Source organism: Piliocolobus tephrosceles, chromosome Y, assembly GCF_002776525.5.
Source record: "Piliocolobus tephrosceles isolate RC106 chromosome Y, ASM277652v3, whole genome shotgun sequence".
Taxonomy (NCBI): domain Eukaryota; kingdom Metazoa; phylum Chordata; class Mammalia; order Primates; family Cercopithecidae; genus Piliocolobus; species Piliocolobus tephrosceles.
Window position 1 is genome coordinate 1,752,690 of NC_045456.1, and position 19,181 is coordinate 1,771,870.

Here is a 19,181-nt window from a genome sequence, read left to right on the forward strand (position 1 = left end):
GAGGTGGTGCTATGTGATTTGCAAGGATAGCATAAAAGGCTATGCAGCTTCTGGTTTGATACTGCATCATTTGCTCTCACAGCCCTGAACCTCCATTAAGAAGTCAACAGTCCTGAGGCCACCACCCTGGAGAAGCCACATGTAGGCACTCTGGTTGATAGTCCCAGCCAAGCCCAGCCTTCCAGCCACCCCTGCCAAGGGGTGCCAGACATGAGTGAAGCAGCCATCTTTGAAGTGGATCCTCCAGCCCTAGCTGATCCAGCTCCCAGAATAAGGGCAATAATTCCATGTATAAGTCAAATAATCCTAGGCTGTGCTTCAGTTAATAAACCCAAATATCGGTGGCTTTTTATAGTAAAAGTTTATTTCCCACTCATGTTGGAGTCTCATGTGGTTTGGGTGATCATTTGCCATCCTGTAGTTATGACATCTAGGACCAATGACTGCTAAGTTGCTGCAGATGGGGAAGAAAGGTCTGGATCGCACAGGATGTAAAAGGGCTGGGCCTGGAATGGCTTACAAGCAGTGCTTCTTAAACAATTCAAGGACCAAATTTTAAAGCATTTTAAATTCATCACAGACCTATACCATTTTGTTGCATATGTAAAATGCAACAAAAATTAATTACTAGAAAAGGAAATGGTGCTTGACTGTAGTGGCAATATCAAATAGCTATAAAAGTACCTAATTGCTTACTTTTAATTTTCTGTATTTAGCTCATTGCAAACTGGTAACAGTTTGCAAATGGCACTGGTGCATGGACTACACTTTGAGTAGCACTGGCTTACAGTAATTATGCTTGCATCTTATTGGTTAGAACTCAATCACATGTCCCCAATCTAATTGAGAGTGAGCCTGGAAAGTATAGTGCCCTGGGTGCCAGGAAGAGGGGCCATGTGCTGGATTCACTGCACTGTCTCTGTGATATGCTTTAAGTTCAGGTTTTATTCGTTTTTTTCCTCTATGAGGAACCAGTTGTTTACAGGTTTATTGTCTCATTTGTGGTCACAGATCTAGCTTTTTTTTTTTTTTTTTTTTGGAGACAGAGTCTCACTCTGACGCCCAGGCTGGAGTGCAGTGGCACATGATCTCAGCTAACTGCCTCCCAGGTTCAAGTGATTCTCCTGCCTCAGCCTCCTGAGTAGCTGCGATTACCAGTGCCCACCACCATGCCTGGCTAATGTTTGTATTTTTAGTAGAGACGGGGTTTCACCATGTTGGCTAGGCTGGTCTTGAATTCCTGACCTCAGGTGATCCTCCTGCCTAGGCCTCCCAAAATGCTGGGAATACAGGCATGAGCCACCGTGCCTGGCCAGATCTAGTTATTTTTTAAAGCCTTTGGGCAGGAGGGAAAGGACACTGGGGAAATTGCCCTGCATAGTGTGTAGTGTCACTGTGATTCTCTCCAGTCTTACAGATCCTGACCTTAGGTAAAATTCCAGTGGGGTAAAAATCTTGTTCAAGGGCACACAGGCTGCAGTGATGTTTCTGTGACATTCCAGATCTCTGGTACATGTGCCAGGGTAGCTACTGTTACTGCTTCAGTCCCTGGAGGAGGATCCCCCCTTACCCCATCTACCATGTGTTACCAAAAAGAATAGAATTACCTCATTTTTGAAAAAGAGCCAGATTATAGAGGTCTCACGTAACAAAGCAGGAAAATGTAACTCTAAATATATTTATAGGATGCCTAAACCCTGCAAAAATTGTCCATTTCAACACTCATTAGAAAATGACCAATAAGAAACAGATCTCAACATTGCAATGATATAACTTTGGAAGACTGATAGAAATAAGTTGGGTTTTTTAAAAATCAGATGCCATTGTAGTTAAGAACAACTGTGCTGAAGTCCATATGCCATAATGGACAGCTGTGCTGGGGCAGATAATGACTGTAACCTGCCTAGATCTTCTTCCCCTGTTTGTGATCTGTTCCTGGCTTCAGTGTGCATTTGCTTCTAATACCTTAGCTCTCTTTTGGAGGTTTGGCCCAGGGCTTCTGGAGCTATCTTTCCAGCTGGTAAGGGGAGCCAGAAGCTCTGGGAATTTATTCCCCTGGGTAGCACTCAACCAATGACTAATGGGTACAGGAGTATGGTAGCTTCCACCCCTTTGCTTGGGTTGGGACAACTTCATGGCATAACTTATACTCCAGAGCTGTGGGATCAGACAGAAGATATCCTCTGTGGGACTTGAGATTGCACCCTTGTTTCCTGGTTTTTCCTGGAAATACTCTTAAAATAAATCACTTACACACAAACCCTTATTTCAAGATTTGCTTCTCGGGAATCAACTGAAGACATGTGTTCTTTAGAACCAGTGTCTTAGCAAAGCAGTCACCATGCTGATAGAATAGCTATCTCCAAGGTAGCAAGGCTTCCACCTTCAGCTGGACTGTCAACCACTGCTGGGCAATCCTTCTGGTGTTTCTCTATTCCCTATACCTGATTTCCTCTTCAAGACCCTTAGAAAATTGAGACAGGTCATCAGGAGACCTCCATTCTCCCTGTTCCTCCTCTGTCAGCTCCACAGACCCTCTTACAAACATTTTGGTATCAGCCTTCTACTTCAGCTCCTTCTCGGAGGAAATAAGCTATCTTCTCACCTCTGGAGGCTGGATTTCATTCCCTCCTCTGGGCCTTGCTCTTCAATGACTTCTTCTTGGCCTTTATCATCCTCTTCACCTTGGCTTATAAACATAGGTAGATATTGCTCAGATTTAAATAAAATACAGCCAAAAAACTTTCTCTCCATTTTGCATATCTTCAAACCCAGCTATTGTCCTTTTTAATTCTCAGTCAGGGGTCTGAGGAGAGATGAATCCACTTGCTGCCTCAACCCTTCATTCACACCACAACCTGCAGTGACCTGGTTTTAGAGCAGCCCCACAATCTATTGAAACTCTTCTCTCAGAGGTCAATAATAACTTTTTATGTCTTCATGCTCCACCTTGAGAGCTTGCTATATGCCAGGCTCAATGTCAAGCACTTAAGTTGTGTTTCAGATTCTCATTGGTACCTCCACTCCTCCCGCAATGTAACTCATTCCTTTAAATCTCATTATCCAAGCCTGAAATGTAAGACACCCACCATTCTCCTTTTCCATCCTACCATATCCCATTCATTAGCAAGGACATTTTGACTCTATTACTAAAATACATTTTGAACCTGTGTTCGTCTCTTTATCTCCACTACCAACACCTTTGTTCGGGTCACCATCATTGCTAGCCTTTTCATCATTCTTCCTTTTTCCTGTTTGTTCTAACACAGTCCATTTTCTATATAGTAGCAATAGTGAGCTCATTAAAGCTCAAGCCAAGCAACTCCACTGCTTAAAACCCTCCAAGGATTCCCACTACACCTAGGACAAAACCAGTACCTCTTGCCAAAATGGCCTACCAAGGCCCTGCTAGCCTCTCCCTAGTTTTCTAACTCATCTCATGCTACTCTCCTGTATGCTCAGGCCATATTGTTTTTCTTTGAGTCCTGAGGACATACTTTTCCATCTCAGGGCCATTGAACATGCAGCTCCCTGTACCTGAAGTATCCTTTTCCTCAGTTCCTTCTTAGCCTATCACATCTCAGTTCTTCTTGGACAGATGCATCTTCTGCCAGCCCTCTCCCTATTATTCTCTTCCTTAGTCTTTTAAAAAATGTTTATATCACTTAACAGGATGTATAATTATCTTGTTTATTTATTTACTTGGCTTCGTCTCCTCCTATCCCCATGATCATCTCTGAGGGCGGGGACACACTCAGTCTTATTAATTGTTTTCTCTATAGTGACAGTGGGGATGGAACAGTACTGGCGCATAGATGCTCAGCATTCAGCTCAAACATTTCCTTCTCTGTGAAGCCCTCAGCACTGTGGGAGAGTCAGAGATCGCTTCCTCTGGAGCCCTATAGCAGTTTTTATAGTTACTTTTCCCACAGTACATAAAACTAATAATCACGTTATTGTTTACTTGTTTGTCTCCTCTACCAGACCATGGCGAATATGCTCATAGAGCACAGAACTATATTTTTCTCATTTTTAAACCCTCAGCAACTAGCACAGTGCCTGAATCACAGTAGGCACTTGACAAAATATGTGATGAATGAATGAAATGCTATTCTCATGGGAAACAGTGAGTTAGCTAAAAGCAGGGAGTAACTGAGAGATGGATGCCAGCTTTTTTTTCTGAAGACAGAGGAGCAGTTAGCATGTTTTTGGAGACGGAGGTCGGAATTCACTTCTAAAGCTAGATAGCTCCTTCATTTTTGGTAGGAAAAAAATTTGGGTTTGGGGAGAGAATAGCTATTGAGCTACACAAATGTGAAAAAAGAGTTCCTTTCTAAATGAGATGTTTGGAGATAAGGAGATGCCAAACCATTCTGCACAATAACGTAAAAAATTTTTCCTCTGTAACTAGAGTTACAGCTCTCCACATTGCTTCTGTTTAGAAAAAGTATGTTTTCTTTCTGTGTGTACTCATGGAAGTAAGCTAAATTCCCAGGAGGGAGACATACACATGGCTACTGCATCACGGCATAGGACCAGGGGCTAAGGGGAGAAGGAGCTTGGCTCATGTGATCACAGATAATTAGTCCAGTTTTGACTTTTTGTTTGTTTTGGACTTTGCCATTATTTGGTTAGTCCAAATCTTTAATGAAGTTTTACTGAATATTAGAATCTTGTCTGGGTTGTACTTTTAGTAATGAAGGGATGGGCCTGGATTTACATTTTGGACAAGGAAGAATGGTAGTTTGGGAGAAGAGGGCTTCAAACCAGTAGGAGCAATGATATGGATCCAGGCCATTAGTAAGGAGGCATGTGGCCACTGGAAGGATTTCTTCCAGAAATCCTGGATGAGCCTTAATTCTTGGGGATTCTGAGAAACACTTGAAAATAGGAATCTGACAAAACATGGGCAGAAAGAAAGAAAGAAAGAAAGAAAGAAAGAAAGAAAGAAAGAAAGAGGGAGGGAGGGAAAGAAAGAAAGAAAGAAGGAAGGAAGGAAGGAAGGAAGGAAGGAAGGAAGGAAGGAAGGAAGGAGGGAAAGAAAGAGAGAAAGAAAGAAAGAAAGAAAGATTCTTCCAGATTGGAAAGGAGAAAGTAAGATATCTTTATAGACAGATGATATTTTCTTAAGGCAACTCTAAGGAACAGACAGACAGACAGACAGACACACACACACACAGACAACTATTAGAATTGATAAATGAGTTCAGCAAGGTTACAGGATACAAAATCAATATACAAAAATCAATTGTATTTTCATGAACTTAACAATGGACAATCCAAAAGTGGAATTAAGAAAGTAATTCCATTTATAATAGCATCAAAAAGAATAAAATACTTAAAAATAAATTTAACAAAAGAAGTACACTTGTATAACAAAAACTATAAAAATTATTTAAATAAATTAAAGAACACCTAAATAAATGGAAAGACATCCCACTTTTATGCATGGCAATATGCCCCTAATCAATCTGCAGATTCAGTGCAAACCCTATTTAAAAATTCCAGCTTGATCTTTCTTTCTTTCCTTCCCTCTCTCTTTTTCTCTTTCTTTCTTTTTGCTGAAATAGATAAGCTGATCCTAAAATTCATACGGAAATGCAAGGGACCTAGAATAGCCAAAACAAGCTTGAAAAAGAAAAAAAAAATTTGAAGGACCCACACTTCCTGATTTCACAACTTATGACAAAGCTACAGTAATCAAGATGGTATGGTACTGGGATAAAGATAAATATCTGGACTGACAGAATAGACTTGAGAGTTTAAAAATAAATCTTTACATTTATGGTCAATTGATTTTCCAAAGAGTGCCAATATAATTCAATGAGAAAAGAATAGTATTTTCAACAAATGGTGCTGGGACAACTGGATATCCACACTTAGAAGAAAGAACAAAGCTGTGCCTTTACCTCAGACCACATGGAGAAATTAACTCAAAATGGATCAAAAATCTAAATGTAGGAGCTAAAATTATAAAACTGTTAGAAAACACATCGGTGCAATTATTTGTGACCTTGGATTAGGCAATGGTTTCTTAGCTGTGACACCAAAAGAACAAGCAACCCAAGAAAAAATAAATTTTATTTAGTTATCATTTGAACTTAAAAAAGCTTTTGCACTTCAAAGGACACCATCAAGAAAGTGAAAGACAGCCCAGGTGATACGGTTTGGCTGTGTTCTCACCCAAATCTCATCTTGAATTGTAGTTCCCATAATTCCCATGTATCGTGGGAGGGACCTGGTGGGAGCCAATTGAATCATGGAGGCAGGTCTTTCCTGTGCTGTTCTTATGATAGTGAATAAGTCTTATGAGATTTGATGGTTTTATAAAGGGAAGTTCCTGTGCACACACTCTCTTGCCTGACGCCATGTAAGACGTGACTTTGCTCCTCATTTGCCTTCTGCCATCATTGTGAGGCCTCCCCAGCCACATGGAACTGTGAGTCAATTAAATCTCTTTCATTTATAAATTATCCAGTCTAGAGTGTGTCTTTATCAGCAGTGTGAGAACAGACTAATACACCAAGAAATGGGAGAAAATATTTGCACATCATATATCTAATAAAGACTTGTATCCAGATTACATGAAGAATGCTTACAACTAAATAATAAAAATGACAAATAGCCAAATACGAAAATGGGAAAATGATCTGAATACACAGTTCTCCAAAGAAGATATCCCATCAGACAATAAGCACATGAAAATATGCTTGATATCATTAGTTATCAGATAAATATATGTGAAAACCACAATTAGATACCACTTTATGCCTACTGGGTGGCTATGATAAAAAAGACGGACAATAGCAAGTGTTGATAAGGTATAGAGAAGTACAGAACCCTCATCCACTGCTGGTAGGAACATAAAATGATGCAACTGCTTTGGAAAAGGTTCTGGTAGTTCCTGAAAAGATTAAACAGTTACCGTATTACCCAGCAATTCTACTAGCAGGCATTTACCTAAGAGAACTGAAAACATGTTCACAGAAAAACTTGTACGTGAACGTTCATAGCAGCACTATTCATGTTTGCCCAAAAGTAGATACAACCCAAATATCTCTCAACTGATGAGTGGATAAACGGAACGTAGCACACCACACAATGGACTATTATTCAGCCATGAAAGGGAATGAAGTCCTGATGCGTACTACCACATGGATGAACCTTGAAAATATTATGCTAAATGAAAGAAGCCAAACACAAAAGGCCACATATTGTATGATTCCATTTATATGAAACGTCCAGAACAGGCAAATCCATAAAGAGAATGCAGTTGAGTTGTTGCCAGGGGAAGGAGGAAATGGGGAGTACTAATGGGTAGGGGGATTATTTCGGGGATGATGAAAATGTTCTAGAATTAGATAGTGGTGATCAATGCACAACTTTGTGAACGTGCTAAAAACCACTGAACTGTATACGTTATGCCTTCTAAGGGTGATTTTTTTAGTATGCACATGTTATTTTTTTTTAAAGCATTGAGTCTTAAGATGGAGAAGGTACCTCCTCACATGCCAAAGAATAAGTAAGAAGCTGGTTCCCAGAGGCCATAACAAATCCTTCTATGCAGTGATAATGAGAGAGGTGGCTTCTGAGGCCCTGGGGACTAAGGGGATGTGGAACAGCAGAGCAGGACTGTGGATGATCTATGAGATACATCTCTCTGTGGGGACCCCTAGCGAGATATAAGGAAGGAGAGTGGAAGTCCTGCCATTTGGCTCATGGAGGGATAGTGAATCACCCACTTGGAGACACACCTCCAAAGTGACTCATACAGGTGCCACAAAATTATGGTGCCTAGGAGACATTTGGGTCATATTATTTAGCTCCAATCATAGTTAATGCCAGAACACATAAAAATAAATCATTTGGTTGTAGAATTATTGGGCAACGTGCCTTTAGTGACAATGATAATCCATTTATAATCTATAATACCACAAGTACATCATGCCTAATGCAAAGGGCCCACTGCAGTTATAATTGATTCAAGATGATAATATTGCATAGAGAAATGGGGATTTAGGCATAGGTGAGAGAAAAACAGGAAACAACAATATTGGTAAAAAAAAAAAAAGGAAAAAATTATCCTTGGTTGGTATCATTCTAATGATCATATTTTAATCACCTGTATTTTATCTGATAGTAAATTTACTGAAATCCATAACCTCTCTAACTTTCTTGTTCCTAAAAGCCACTGGCCTTGGGAGGGTGGGTAGTGCCATTACCTGATGCTATAATAAAGAGAACTGCAACCAATTCCTCAGTCAGAAAGCGTCTATCTCATTAGTTGGGTCTTACCAATATTGTGATGTGTTTTACTTTTATTGTTATCAACTGATTATGCCTTATGAAATTTTGACTCTACTCTGATAGATGTTATGGAAAAATTTGAATTACTTTCTGCCAAAGCTGGAGATCTGGCCTGGCCAAGCGAAGCTGTGGGCCACATGGGGGTGAAATAGACAGGGTGGGCCACACTTGCACATTACTCTTTTTTTTTTTTGACAACTAAAATCCTTTATTACATTTTTGTGATGAAATACTTCAAACATACAGAAAATTACACACAAAATAACAAAATGGCACCCATATACTCACAACTCAGTCCTTCCAAAGTCTAATATTTTGCCTTCGTTGAAATTATTTTGAGGATATTAGATATAATGGAAACTATTAAAGTTATTTATGAAATCCTCTTGCTCCCTCTTCTTTCCCAGAGATGATCACTTTTAAAATATTGTGCTTACTTTCTTGCAAGTTTTTACATTGTTAACTCTTTTTGAATTCAGTGTGTGTGTGTATATGTGTGTTTTAAATTCAGTTTGATTTTGAAATGTATAAATGTATCTTTTTTGATACATGTTGCTCTGGCTCACTCTTTTGATTATTTGGATTCAATCAAATGAATAAATCATTATTTATTTGTTCTCTGTTGATAGGCATTTAGATTGTTTTCAGATTTCTTCACTATTATAAGCAATACTGCAATGAACATTCTGTTATCTGTCTTCTTGTACACACTTGCCAAGAATTACAAATACTGGCCAAATCATGAAACTGGTCAAAAGATACACACACCTTTAGCTTCCTAAAATATTGAGAAATTATCCTCCAAAGTAGTTGTATGAGTTTATGCTTCCATTATTAATGCATAAGAGTATCAATTTCTTTAAAGATAATGACAACGAATTTTTTTTCCTACCTTGCACATCAGTCTTTTTAAAGGTGCCAGCATCTGCTGGGGAAGGAGGGATGTCATCACGCAGCATGCAACCCAGGGGACAAACCTTGTCACCTGCTCTCCTGGATTAAAAACAGACATTGATTTGATCACAGTCATGCTGTTAAAATTCAAATTGAATATAGAAGTAAATATTATGGGAAAAGTGTTTTCATTCGATCATAGCTAGTTTATTTTTCATAATTTTTTCTTCCTAGCTAACCATTCTTTATTTGCTATTTTTTATTCTCTTTGTCAACCTATAATGTTTTTTGGAGGTTACACGATTATACATAATGGTACAAAGAGTTATCTATTAATTCACTTACAAAATTCTGTAATATGGTTTATTTTACTCTTTGCCCAAACTGTAGGTAGGCCTAATATTGAGTAGAACCAAGCAAAGACAAACCCAAAAGAAGCCTGTAATTTGGGGCACATGCCAAGAGGGCATTCACAGATGGGACAATGATATGAGCAGCCTGGCTCCTCCTGTTGGTTTGTGCATGGAGGAATAGGGGAAACACATGAAATTTGGAGCCTGCAGACCTAGATTAGAGTTTTGACTAAGCCACTTCCTAGGCATGTGACTTGACCTTTTCCAGTGTGTTTTGTCATTTATAAAATGGAGATAGACAAACAATACCTGCTTCATAAGGTGGTGAGAATTAGATGAGATTATGTGTGTGGAAGCACATTTTCCATTAAAGCTCTGTATGTGTGTGCACATTTTGTCTGTGTCACTGCTGTTTCCTTTATTCTTCATTGCTAAGAGCATCCCAATTTTATATGGGACATTTGATCTTAGCTAATCATTTCTATTCCATCCACCTGCTTCCATTTATTTCTTTTCTTAGCCTCCTTTGCAGCCACGAGACTCGGTTCCAGCCAAAGAGATGTAAAGGGAAGTCAGCTTGGGGCTTCCGGGAAAAAGTTTCCTCCTTGGGAAGAAAAGCCCCTTTTCCCATCATCACTGCTATTCCTTCTTGTTTGGATGCTTGTAAAATGTCCTAACACTTGGAGCTGTGGCAGCCATCTTGGGAACACACGTTAAGAAGTATGAGGATGAAAAGCTGACTTGTTGAGAGTGGCAGAGTAGATCCACCTTCCCAAAGAGGATCTGGGAAGAGCCCGAGAGTGTTTGACTTCGTAGAATTTCTGAACCAGCCCATAACTACCTTCCTTTAAGTTCCTAGGTTTGTGAGATGATTAAATGACTGTTGATTGAGCCACTGCTAGTTAGGTTTTCTGTTACTTGCAAGCAGATGCATCCTGTTACCATATTTGTATGTGCTTATGTGGGACATACAGATGAGTGTGGTTCCTTGAGGGAACTGTGGTATAATAGGAAAGAGCACTAACTTTGAAAGTCAAAAGCTGGGGATAACTGGCTCTGAAATGACAGTCTGAGCCTTGGCTTACTGATTGATAAAATTGGAAGAATGCCACTGAACCCACAGGGCTGTTGGGAGGACTAAATAAAATAATACAAATGAAAGCACTTTGCAACTGAGCAAGGGTTCTATAGATGTAAGATGTTGTTAGATATCCTGCTCTTTGACCATAGGGGAGGAGGGGTGAAGGCATGCAGGTAGGAATTACTTAAGTGAATTTTGATTTTGTCAACACCCCCCAACCATACCCTTCTTTGTGATCTCCACTGAAATATGCCCAAAGGACTCAACCTACCCCTCAATGCCCAGTACCCCCTAGCTCTCCATTTTTCACACTTTAAGGCTATGTTTTTCCAACTTCTCCTTCTATCTCAATCCTCTCAAAAAGAAATGGACTCCGTCTCAAAAAAAACTAGCCGGGCGAGGTGGCGGGCGCTTGTAGTCCCAGCTACTTGGGAGGCTGAGGCAGGAGAATGGCATAAACCCGGGAGGCGGAGCTTGCAGTGAGCTGAGATCCGGCCACTGCACTCCAGCCTGGGCGACAGAGCGAGACTCCGTCTCAAAAAAAAAAAAAAAAAAAAAAAGAAATGGACACATCTTGTGCCCCATCCCTTCAGGCCCAGTTAATTGTCACTCACCAACCTGGTACGTGTTGGTGTGTGTCAGAGACTTCTTCTGTTACCCTTGTCAAACAACATGTGTTTTTTTTGTTTGTTTGTTTTTTGTTTTTTGAGGCAGAGTCTTGCTCTGTTGCCCAGGCTGGAGTGCAGTGGCATAATCTTGGCTCACTGCAACCTCCGTCTCCCAGGTTCAAGTGATTCTCATGCCTCAGCCTCCTGAGTAGCTGGGATTAGAGATGTGCACCACCATGCCCAGCTAATTTTTGTAATTTTTTTTAGTAGAGATGGGGTTTCACCATGTTGGCCAGGCCAGTCTCGAACTTCTGACCTCAAGTGACCTGCCTGCCTCGGCCTCCCAAAGTGCTGGGATTACAGGCGTGAGCCACTGCACCCAGCCAGCATATGTCTTTTTATGGAATCTTAAATCAATAACCTGACAACAGGAGTAGAAATTTCAGGCTATTGCAAGAAGTCAAGGAAAAGCACTTGGCTTCTTGGTGCCTCTTGGAGACCCAACTGGGAGAGCTGCTCAGCTCACAACTATTCCCCTTTCTGGGAAGGACCTAATGCATAGGTATGTACCCCAATGGCCTCCTCTATGCTTGGTAACCTTGCTACTAACCAGGAGTGCGGTATTGACTCAGGCTGGGGCAACCAGAGCCCTGAGGTCTTTAAAATTGGAGCTGCAGAAATAGATTCATCATTCTCTAGTGAGGTCTGAGTTCTTGGTTCTGGTAATTGATGAGGTTCACCTGCACCCCTGCCCTTCCTCTCGCAATATGAAACCTTCCTAATAAATTCTTTTTTCTTAGTTTGGGTTGCCTCAACTCCAAATGCTGAGACAAGGACTTGGTTGCAGGTGATCTACTTGGGGGATGATCCCAGAGAATGCAAGCGGGGGAAGTGAGGGAAAAGAGGAAGCCAATAAGGGTATATTAATGAGCAAATCCCCATGGTAGGCAGCTGGGGCTCGGTCCTGCTGGGGACCTCTGGGAAACTGTAGATCACACCTCAGAATCTTCCGACCACAGGATGAGGAAGTGGGGACAGCTATCGCTCGACTTTCATTCCCATTGGTTGAGGCTTGTCCCTAGGGGTGTTTTTTCCTGGCACTTATGGGTTATGTCTCCTGCTTCTGGATGATATGCAGAGCCCCAGTGTAGAGAAAAAGAGAGAGGTGTGGAGCTGACAGTGTACTGGAAGCTGCCTACAGCTACAGAACTCAGGTGGACAGAAGTGATACTGAGAAAGACATTGACTCTCTGCCACACCCCTCCTGGCTTAAACTTGTTCCCTTTGGGTTACTGTGACTTATGACCAACAGAGCCCTGGTTATGCAGCACACCTTAGTTTTTCCCATAGAGACAGCCACACTCATATTGGGCCAGCCCTGTGTACAAGGCATTTCTGCCAGGAGCAGTTTCCTCAATGTATACACCATCAGTGGCTACTGAGAGGCCACTGGGGCAAAAGAACTGTGGTAAAATGCATGGGTTAACTTCAGGACAAGGGGCCAAAAATGGCTCATTATTGGTCCATGGAGTGATGCCATCATTTGTCTGGTGAAGAGCTCTGAACACACAGAAGTAGCCAAACACTTGGAGAAATATTAAGGTGCTCACTATATTCTCTTCTCCAGTGTATAAATAACTCACTTTTGGCACCATGTGATCTCAAAGGATGATGTCTAAACTGAATTTTAAAGATACAATTCTTTTGAACAGCACATGAACAGAACTTAATGGTGAACCCCAATCTAAAATGAACCAAAATTATCTGTTGACCTCCTAAACTCCCAGAAAGTTGGTTTTCCTTTTACAGTTCTGAAAAAAAGCCAACTACTTCCATCTGGAATGCATTCAGCTACAGGGAACAGAAGCCTGATGTCTAGGGTTCCTACAAATTGGAGCTTTTTTTCCTCATGTAACAAGAAGACTGGTAAGCGACGATTGCTGGTAATATAGTTCAGTGGCTTAACCATACTGTCAAGAACTCAGACATGGAGATCACTTCCACAGTGGATGGATTTTAAGTCTCTCCACTCTGTTTAATACTTCTACTGAAGTACAACTCTATGTAAAGGTAATTTCAGAGACTGGAGAGGTTAAAAAAAATTAAAAGTAGTGTTAAAAATAATGAGCATGTATCTTAGGATTTGGAAGGTTTCTCTTTAAAAAATGTTTTGCCTTGTACCTGCTCCTGGCCCTTGTCATATTTAAAATAGACATTTCTTCTTTGTTCTGTTGTCTCTTGTGCTCTAGGGTCAAAATCTTTGTCACTAGTAGAGGCAGTAGAGCAGAGTGGGCAGGGCTCTGGGCCCTGGAACCTCACCAGCCTGTCGGTCTTGGACCATTTTTGACCTACAAAAAGGGCAATGTCATATAGTTCAACTTAATAGGATAATTATCATTATTTGGTGACTATTTGTTGAGTACTTATTATTAAGTAACTTTAACAGCTCCCAAGTGACCAAGCTAGGATTCAAGCCCTGTTTAATGTCAGTACCCCTGCTGAGAGGCATGGTGCCATGCGGACACCCCCCCCCCCAAATTTTTATTGAATGCTCATCTTCTGGCATCCAGGTAATAAAGCTAAAGATAGACTTTTTCTACTTTTTGAACTTTGCTATACTCCCTCAGAATATATGAGAAAATGCAACCAGCATCTTCTGGAAGATTAGGAGGGCACATAAGATACCATAGCCACCTCCCGGCTGACATTTGAGCCCTGCTTTCCGCACGGTCAAGCCTTTTGGAGGCAGCCAGCGTATGGCTTGTATCAAACTCTATATTTAGGAAGAACAACTGTGAGCTATGACAGGAATTCTCTTTAACACTTAGCCTTAACGGTTTAAGTTCCCCTCCAGCCCCGAGCCAGGAGCAGCTCTCAATACTGGGAGAGGCACAGAGCACTCGAGCTATTTCAGCCACATGAAAAGCATCGGAATTGAGATCGCAGCTCAGAGGACACCGGGCACCCCTTCCACCTTCCAAGGAGCTTTATATTCTTGCATCTGGCTGCCTGGGACTTTCCTTAGGCAGTAAACAAATACATAAAGCAGGTAAGCAGAAGGACCCAGCTCCCAGCAACTGGGTTTTCTAAAGGAAATTTCCTTGATACCTAACTTGAAGTGACTACTTTTAACTTTGTAGGCTTGTAACCAGTGAGTATAGCTTCCTTGTAAATTCATTTTTCATTGGTGGTATTGCTGATTCTGTTTATAAATTGTGAGGGGTGAGGGTGCTGAAAGAATATTGAACTAGGCAAATACTGAAGGGCAGTTTTCATCGATAGTGGCAATAATAAAATGTCCACAGTCTAGAAATTATAACTGTGACCTTGAAGCTGTGCTGGCCAGGATTAGTCGGTCAGCTGCAGATTGATTGAAGCCCTAAGCCAAGAAATCATCAGAATTTGGGCCAGAGAAAAGCTATAATGCTAATTCTTTGATTCACCAAAATGCAAATTATTGCCAGAGTTTTTATACAGTACAAGTTTAAAATGATTTTCTCCTTTCCGTAACCACTAGGCTTGGTCTTAATGATAAAGTTCTATCAATGATAGAACCATCTTTTAAAATTTTCACTTTGGTCACAGTATTCCCATACTCAGCAGGGTAGAGGGCAGCACTCACTGTCCCTTTCTATGTGGGCACCAGGTTCTGAAGCATGAGAACACTAAGAGTACCTCTTTCCTCTCAGCATATTTAAAGCAGAGTGAATAAGGAGTTAGTCAGTTCAGACAGCTGAACATCTTTCTACACCCTTCTCAGGAATTATTTTTAGCTACAGGACAGAAGATAATTCCCTTTGAGGTGGAGCTTTACCCACTTATTCGACCTTTAAAAAGAACAAACAAAGCTCTTATCTCTGAATAGTGATCGATTTTCCTCTGAATCCCTTCTTATTAAATGAGTGATATTACTATTGACAAATTTTTAGTAAGTCAAAGAGTTCTATTTAGAAGTCAGATATTAGGTGCTACCCAATCAAAGACAAGCAGGAATATATCATAGGTGACTCAGCATAAAGACCATTAATTAATGGTCCCCACCGACTTAAAGAACTGCCAGGAAAACTCAGCGGTGCTCAGCTGGCAAGCGTTTTCATTATATTATAGGCTTTGTAAAAGTTAGTATATGCCTTGTCAAACTTTTCATGTTTCAAAACTTTAGCCAGAACTGGGAGACATAGTAATTGAGTGCTGTAAAGAGTACCTCTTTGGATGAAAAGCGGTGGCCCTCATGGGAGTGGAGTGTGTATCTAAGGCATAGTTTTCTTTTCTTGGTCCGGGGACGAAGCATGCAGATGAAGAAGGAAGGTGTGTTCCACACTCTACATCCCTGATAGAGGTGACTGCATGGCCAGGGAAACAGGGAACACTGTCTATTTTTATTCATCAGTATGCTTTGCCCTGATTTCTCTGAAAATAATGAGGACAGCAGGAACTGCTGCTGAACTGATTTACACAAATGTTATCCAGCCTGTTTGTGAGGAATGAGAGTTGGGATCTGACCAGCTTTCTATAGATGTCTCTTTCAAAGATTGACATGCATGTTAAGAGATTTGTATGCAAATTGGAATATACCAAAATTATACAGGAGACAAGGCCCATCCATTCTTGAGGCTCAGAGGTTCACACAAAAGCAGCAATCCAGTAGTAAGTTAAATCAGTCCATTGAAAATATAAAATTGGTTTTTTAAAAAAATACAGTATAACATTCACTGACTAATTTTAAAAAACATTTCAACTTGCTATTGTCATAACATAAAGAAATTTTCTAATCTCTGTTTCAAATTGATGTACAGTAACTTTTTGGACAAGTTCCCAAGTGATATTAGTTAAACTTTAGTTGTACACACACAGAGAATACCATATGCTGAGATATTTGAGGTTCTATGAAAATTATTGCTTTGTATGACTTCTAACAGCTTTTGAGGAATAAAAACATTAAAAATTAAGCCACCAAGCTTTTCTTTTTGGAATTAAGCTGTGTGTCCTAGATACACAAATTAGAAGTCCTTCATTTCTTTATGACGCTGCAGGAAAGACAGCAATCTATTTGAAACATATCATAGAGAAAAATGTATCCTTGACTGTTCCATTTGTTGTTGCTTTTTAATTTTGTAACCATATTAAAAATAATTCTACCTAGACCCTTATGCATGGAGGCTAAATCTATATGTTACAAAGACATTCAGGTGAAACTTTTAAAAAAGAGTCCTATTGTTTTCATGTATGTGGCTCCAAAAACTATATATTTGGATACCCTGAGTATAGAGGTTTTTTAAAAATATGGAATTGTTTAACTTCACATAATAGAGCCTAAGACTTTGGAGATTTCAAAAAACTTTTTTTCACAGAGTTCTTTTCAGATCTTTTATCTCTACAGGTGTTGGGGAACATACCTATAAAAATTATTACTCTGAACTTAAAGCTGGAGATGAGTACAGCACTCCAAGGTCATTAGCTATGGATGATGGTAATAAACAATAAATATTTGCATCATTCTTTACAGTTCACAAGGCCTTTTCAGGAGCATGTATGTCATATGGATTCTTACCACAACCTGTGAAGCAGGTAAAATTTAAAGAAGAGGAAATGGGCTTAGAAATATTGAGTGACATTGCCCAGGTTACACAAGATGTGTGGCAAATGCCAACACTGCTTTTTGCATTCTTTTACTCACCAGTGAACACATCACTTACACCAGTTGATAGACCTCGATCAACCTGTTTTACAGTTTGGGTTTAAAACACAGCATGCTTTGAATTCAATGAATTTTTAATTTTTCAGTTGGTCCTGCTGACATTTAATAGGCCAAGCTACAAAAACAGGCCAGAGCTGGGCCATTCCCTTCTCCCCTATCTCCAGTAAGTTGCATCCCGCATCCCCTAATGTGCTCTAGTCACTGTGCTCTAAATCAGGTCTCACATGCTTAAAGAAAGCAAAAGTCCTTTGGGAAGGAAGCACTTCTACATCTTGAGGATTTGATATGGTCATGTGTAAGTCTTCCTTGCCTCCTAGAAAGAAAAGTTTACAGGTGAGGCTTGCTGTCTGCCTGTGTTTACAGAGCCTGGGCTCTGTATGAGGCACCTGGTTGAAAGCATAGGGTAGGGGCACACAGAGCAGGAGATGGGAACTACATCCTCAGAGCATCTCCTAGGTTGCTGGGCAGAACAGATGCTGCACAGCAAGTAGAAAGCATTGCAGCAGTTAAGGAAGTGGTACAGGCCATTTCTTTTTGGGTGTTTAACAAAGAGGAGGCACTCCCAATGAACTATAGCAGCCCTGGCAATTATGAATTCAGATTAAAAGTTCAGTTTCAAGCCAAGAACTTCAGAGGCCCGGAACAAAGGTGTTTTATTCCCACAATCTCTTTGCTTTGCTGCTCTTGGCAGAAGGTCAGGAGGGCAGGAAAGGAGATGATAGCACCTTTCAAGTTTCTGATTGTATATCATTAGCATCAGGGGCGAGGCGTCTCACCATTTCTCCTCCTGAATGATTTATCCTGGCGCTCTAGTGTTCCTTCACCCGAGGCATTAGGAAGGAGAGTCTCTTAGTAACTTTGGAAACTGAGACTGAAAGAATATATGGTCAGTGAAAGGGGTGACTGCCCAGTTGAATCATGAGTTAAATTCTAATTTATCAAGACTGAGAATCTGAATGCTGCCACCTCTAACAGTTTCTTACTTGTTTTTTTAGGGATAAGACTGCATGAATATGTCGAAACAGCCAGTTTCCAATGTTAGAGCCATCCAGGTAAGTAGGTATATTTGTATTTTAACAACAGCTCTGCAACTCCTTGCCTGATTGCTTAGTAAGTCATATTTCTGGTGATTGTTCACTCCTAGCTCATGATGAACTTCAAGAAGAAAATAAAGTTCTTCATAAGATTTGTAAGGTACAATTGAGAAAGGATATAAAACCAGTTAGGTACAACTGAGACAGGAGAAGTAAGCTATTTTTGTTTAATTGTTCTGAATTATAAGACAATCAGTGTATAAGTGAGAATTAAATTATCTTCTAAAAAATGTAGTCTGTATGTTTTTTGATATGTTTTTGATGTGTTCATTGATAGAGGATATATTCAATTTTATTTTTAATTTCCAATTGATATGTGCGCAAACAGATGAGTCACAGTTTGTAGACTCATCTGTTTGAAATACATCTTTCTTTAAATAATATCCTTTTGTAGTTAAGTGTTCTTCCCAGGGCTTGGGTATTTATCTTTTAAAATTCACATGTTATTAGTTCTCCACATGCCCTCCCAGCAAACAAATTCCTTTGTTGTTTAAACTGACTTAAGTGTCACCCACAAAAAGGGAAGGAGGAAGCAGGCATTTGGAAACAAAAATACAATTATGAAAATAACTTTCAGTATTTGTTTTTACTCAATACTTAATTTGTTACTTCTCTTAAGGGCTCTGTATTTGACTCTCAACGGGCTTCCACCCTGAAACTCTGGGCACAATGCTTTATTGTAAAATTCCATCTTTCCATCAACATGGAGCCTGTCTGTGCTTTCTCCAAAGGAACTTTTTTCTTGGACTTTCCTGAATACTGCAGGTCATGTGGCAGTTCCTGAATATTTTAGGCCTGATGTACCATCACAACAGAAACACAATCATAAATGGTTGACTGTATTGTGGAGGGCTGTGCTTGTGGCCAGGTTGTAAACACGTCATCAAGGGGTTTAGAAATCCTAGCAAACACCACTGATAGAGGTAGGTGGAGGGACAGATCTTTCCTTGTCATGACTAATACAGATCCTTAAATTGAAGAGGTTCTTAAGTGGCAGGATGTACAACAACCTCTGGAAACATGTCATTGAACAAACCACCAAGGAAGGGCCTATGCATTTGGCAAGATTCCACTCTGCATTGTCACATCCAGCCCTCTGGTGTCTACCTAGTGAGCCTCTGACTTCCATGACAGTGGTAGTGGAAT

The 19,181-nt window shown here is 40.3% G+C and overlaps 1 protein-coding gene across 4 annotated transcripts in view; it reads left to right on the forward strand.

Annotated features, from left to right (window-relative positions):
- Positions 1-13,926: 13,926 nt before the first annotated feature.
- Positions 13,927-19,181, forward strand: part of SMPX (small muscle protein X-linked) — a 52,312-nt gene continuing 47,057 nt past the window's right edge. For 3 of the 4 annotated variants that reach the window (XM_023199062.1, XM_023199063.1, XM_023199064.1), the window contains exons 1-2: positions 13,927-14,292; positions 17,937-17,993. In XM_023199062.1, coding sequence (XP_023054830.1) covers positions 17,949-17,993 — 45 coding nt within the window. In that variant the 5' untranslated portion in view covers positions 13,927-14,292; positions 17,937-17,948. Of the gene's footprint in view, positions 14,293-17,763; positions 17,994-19,181 lie in introns of those variants that run through there. The other variant, XM_023199066.1, reaches the window with a different exon arrangement.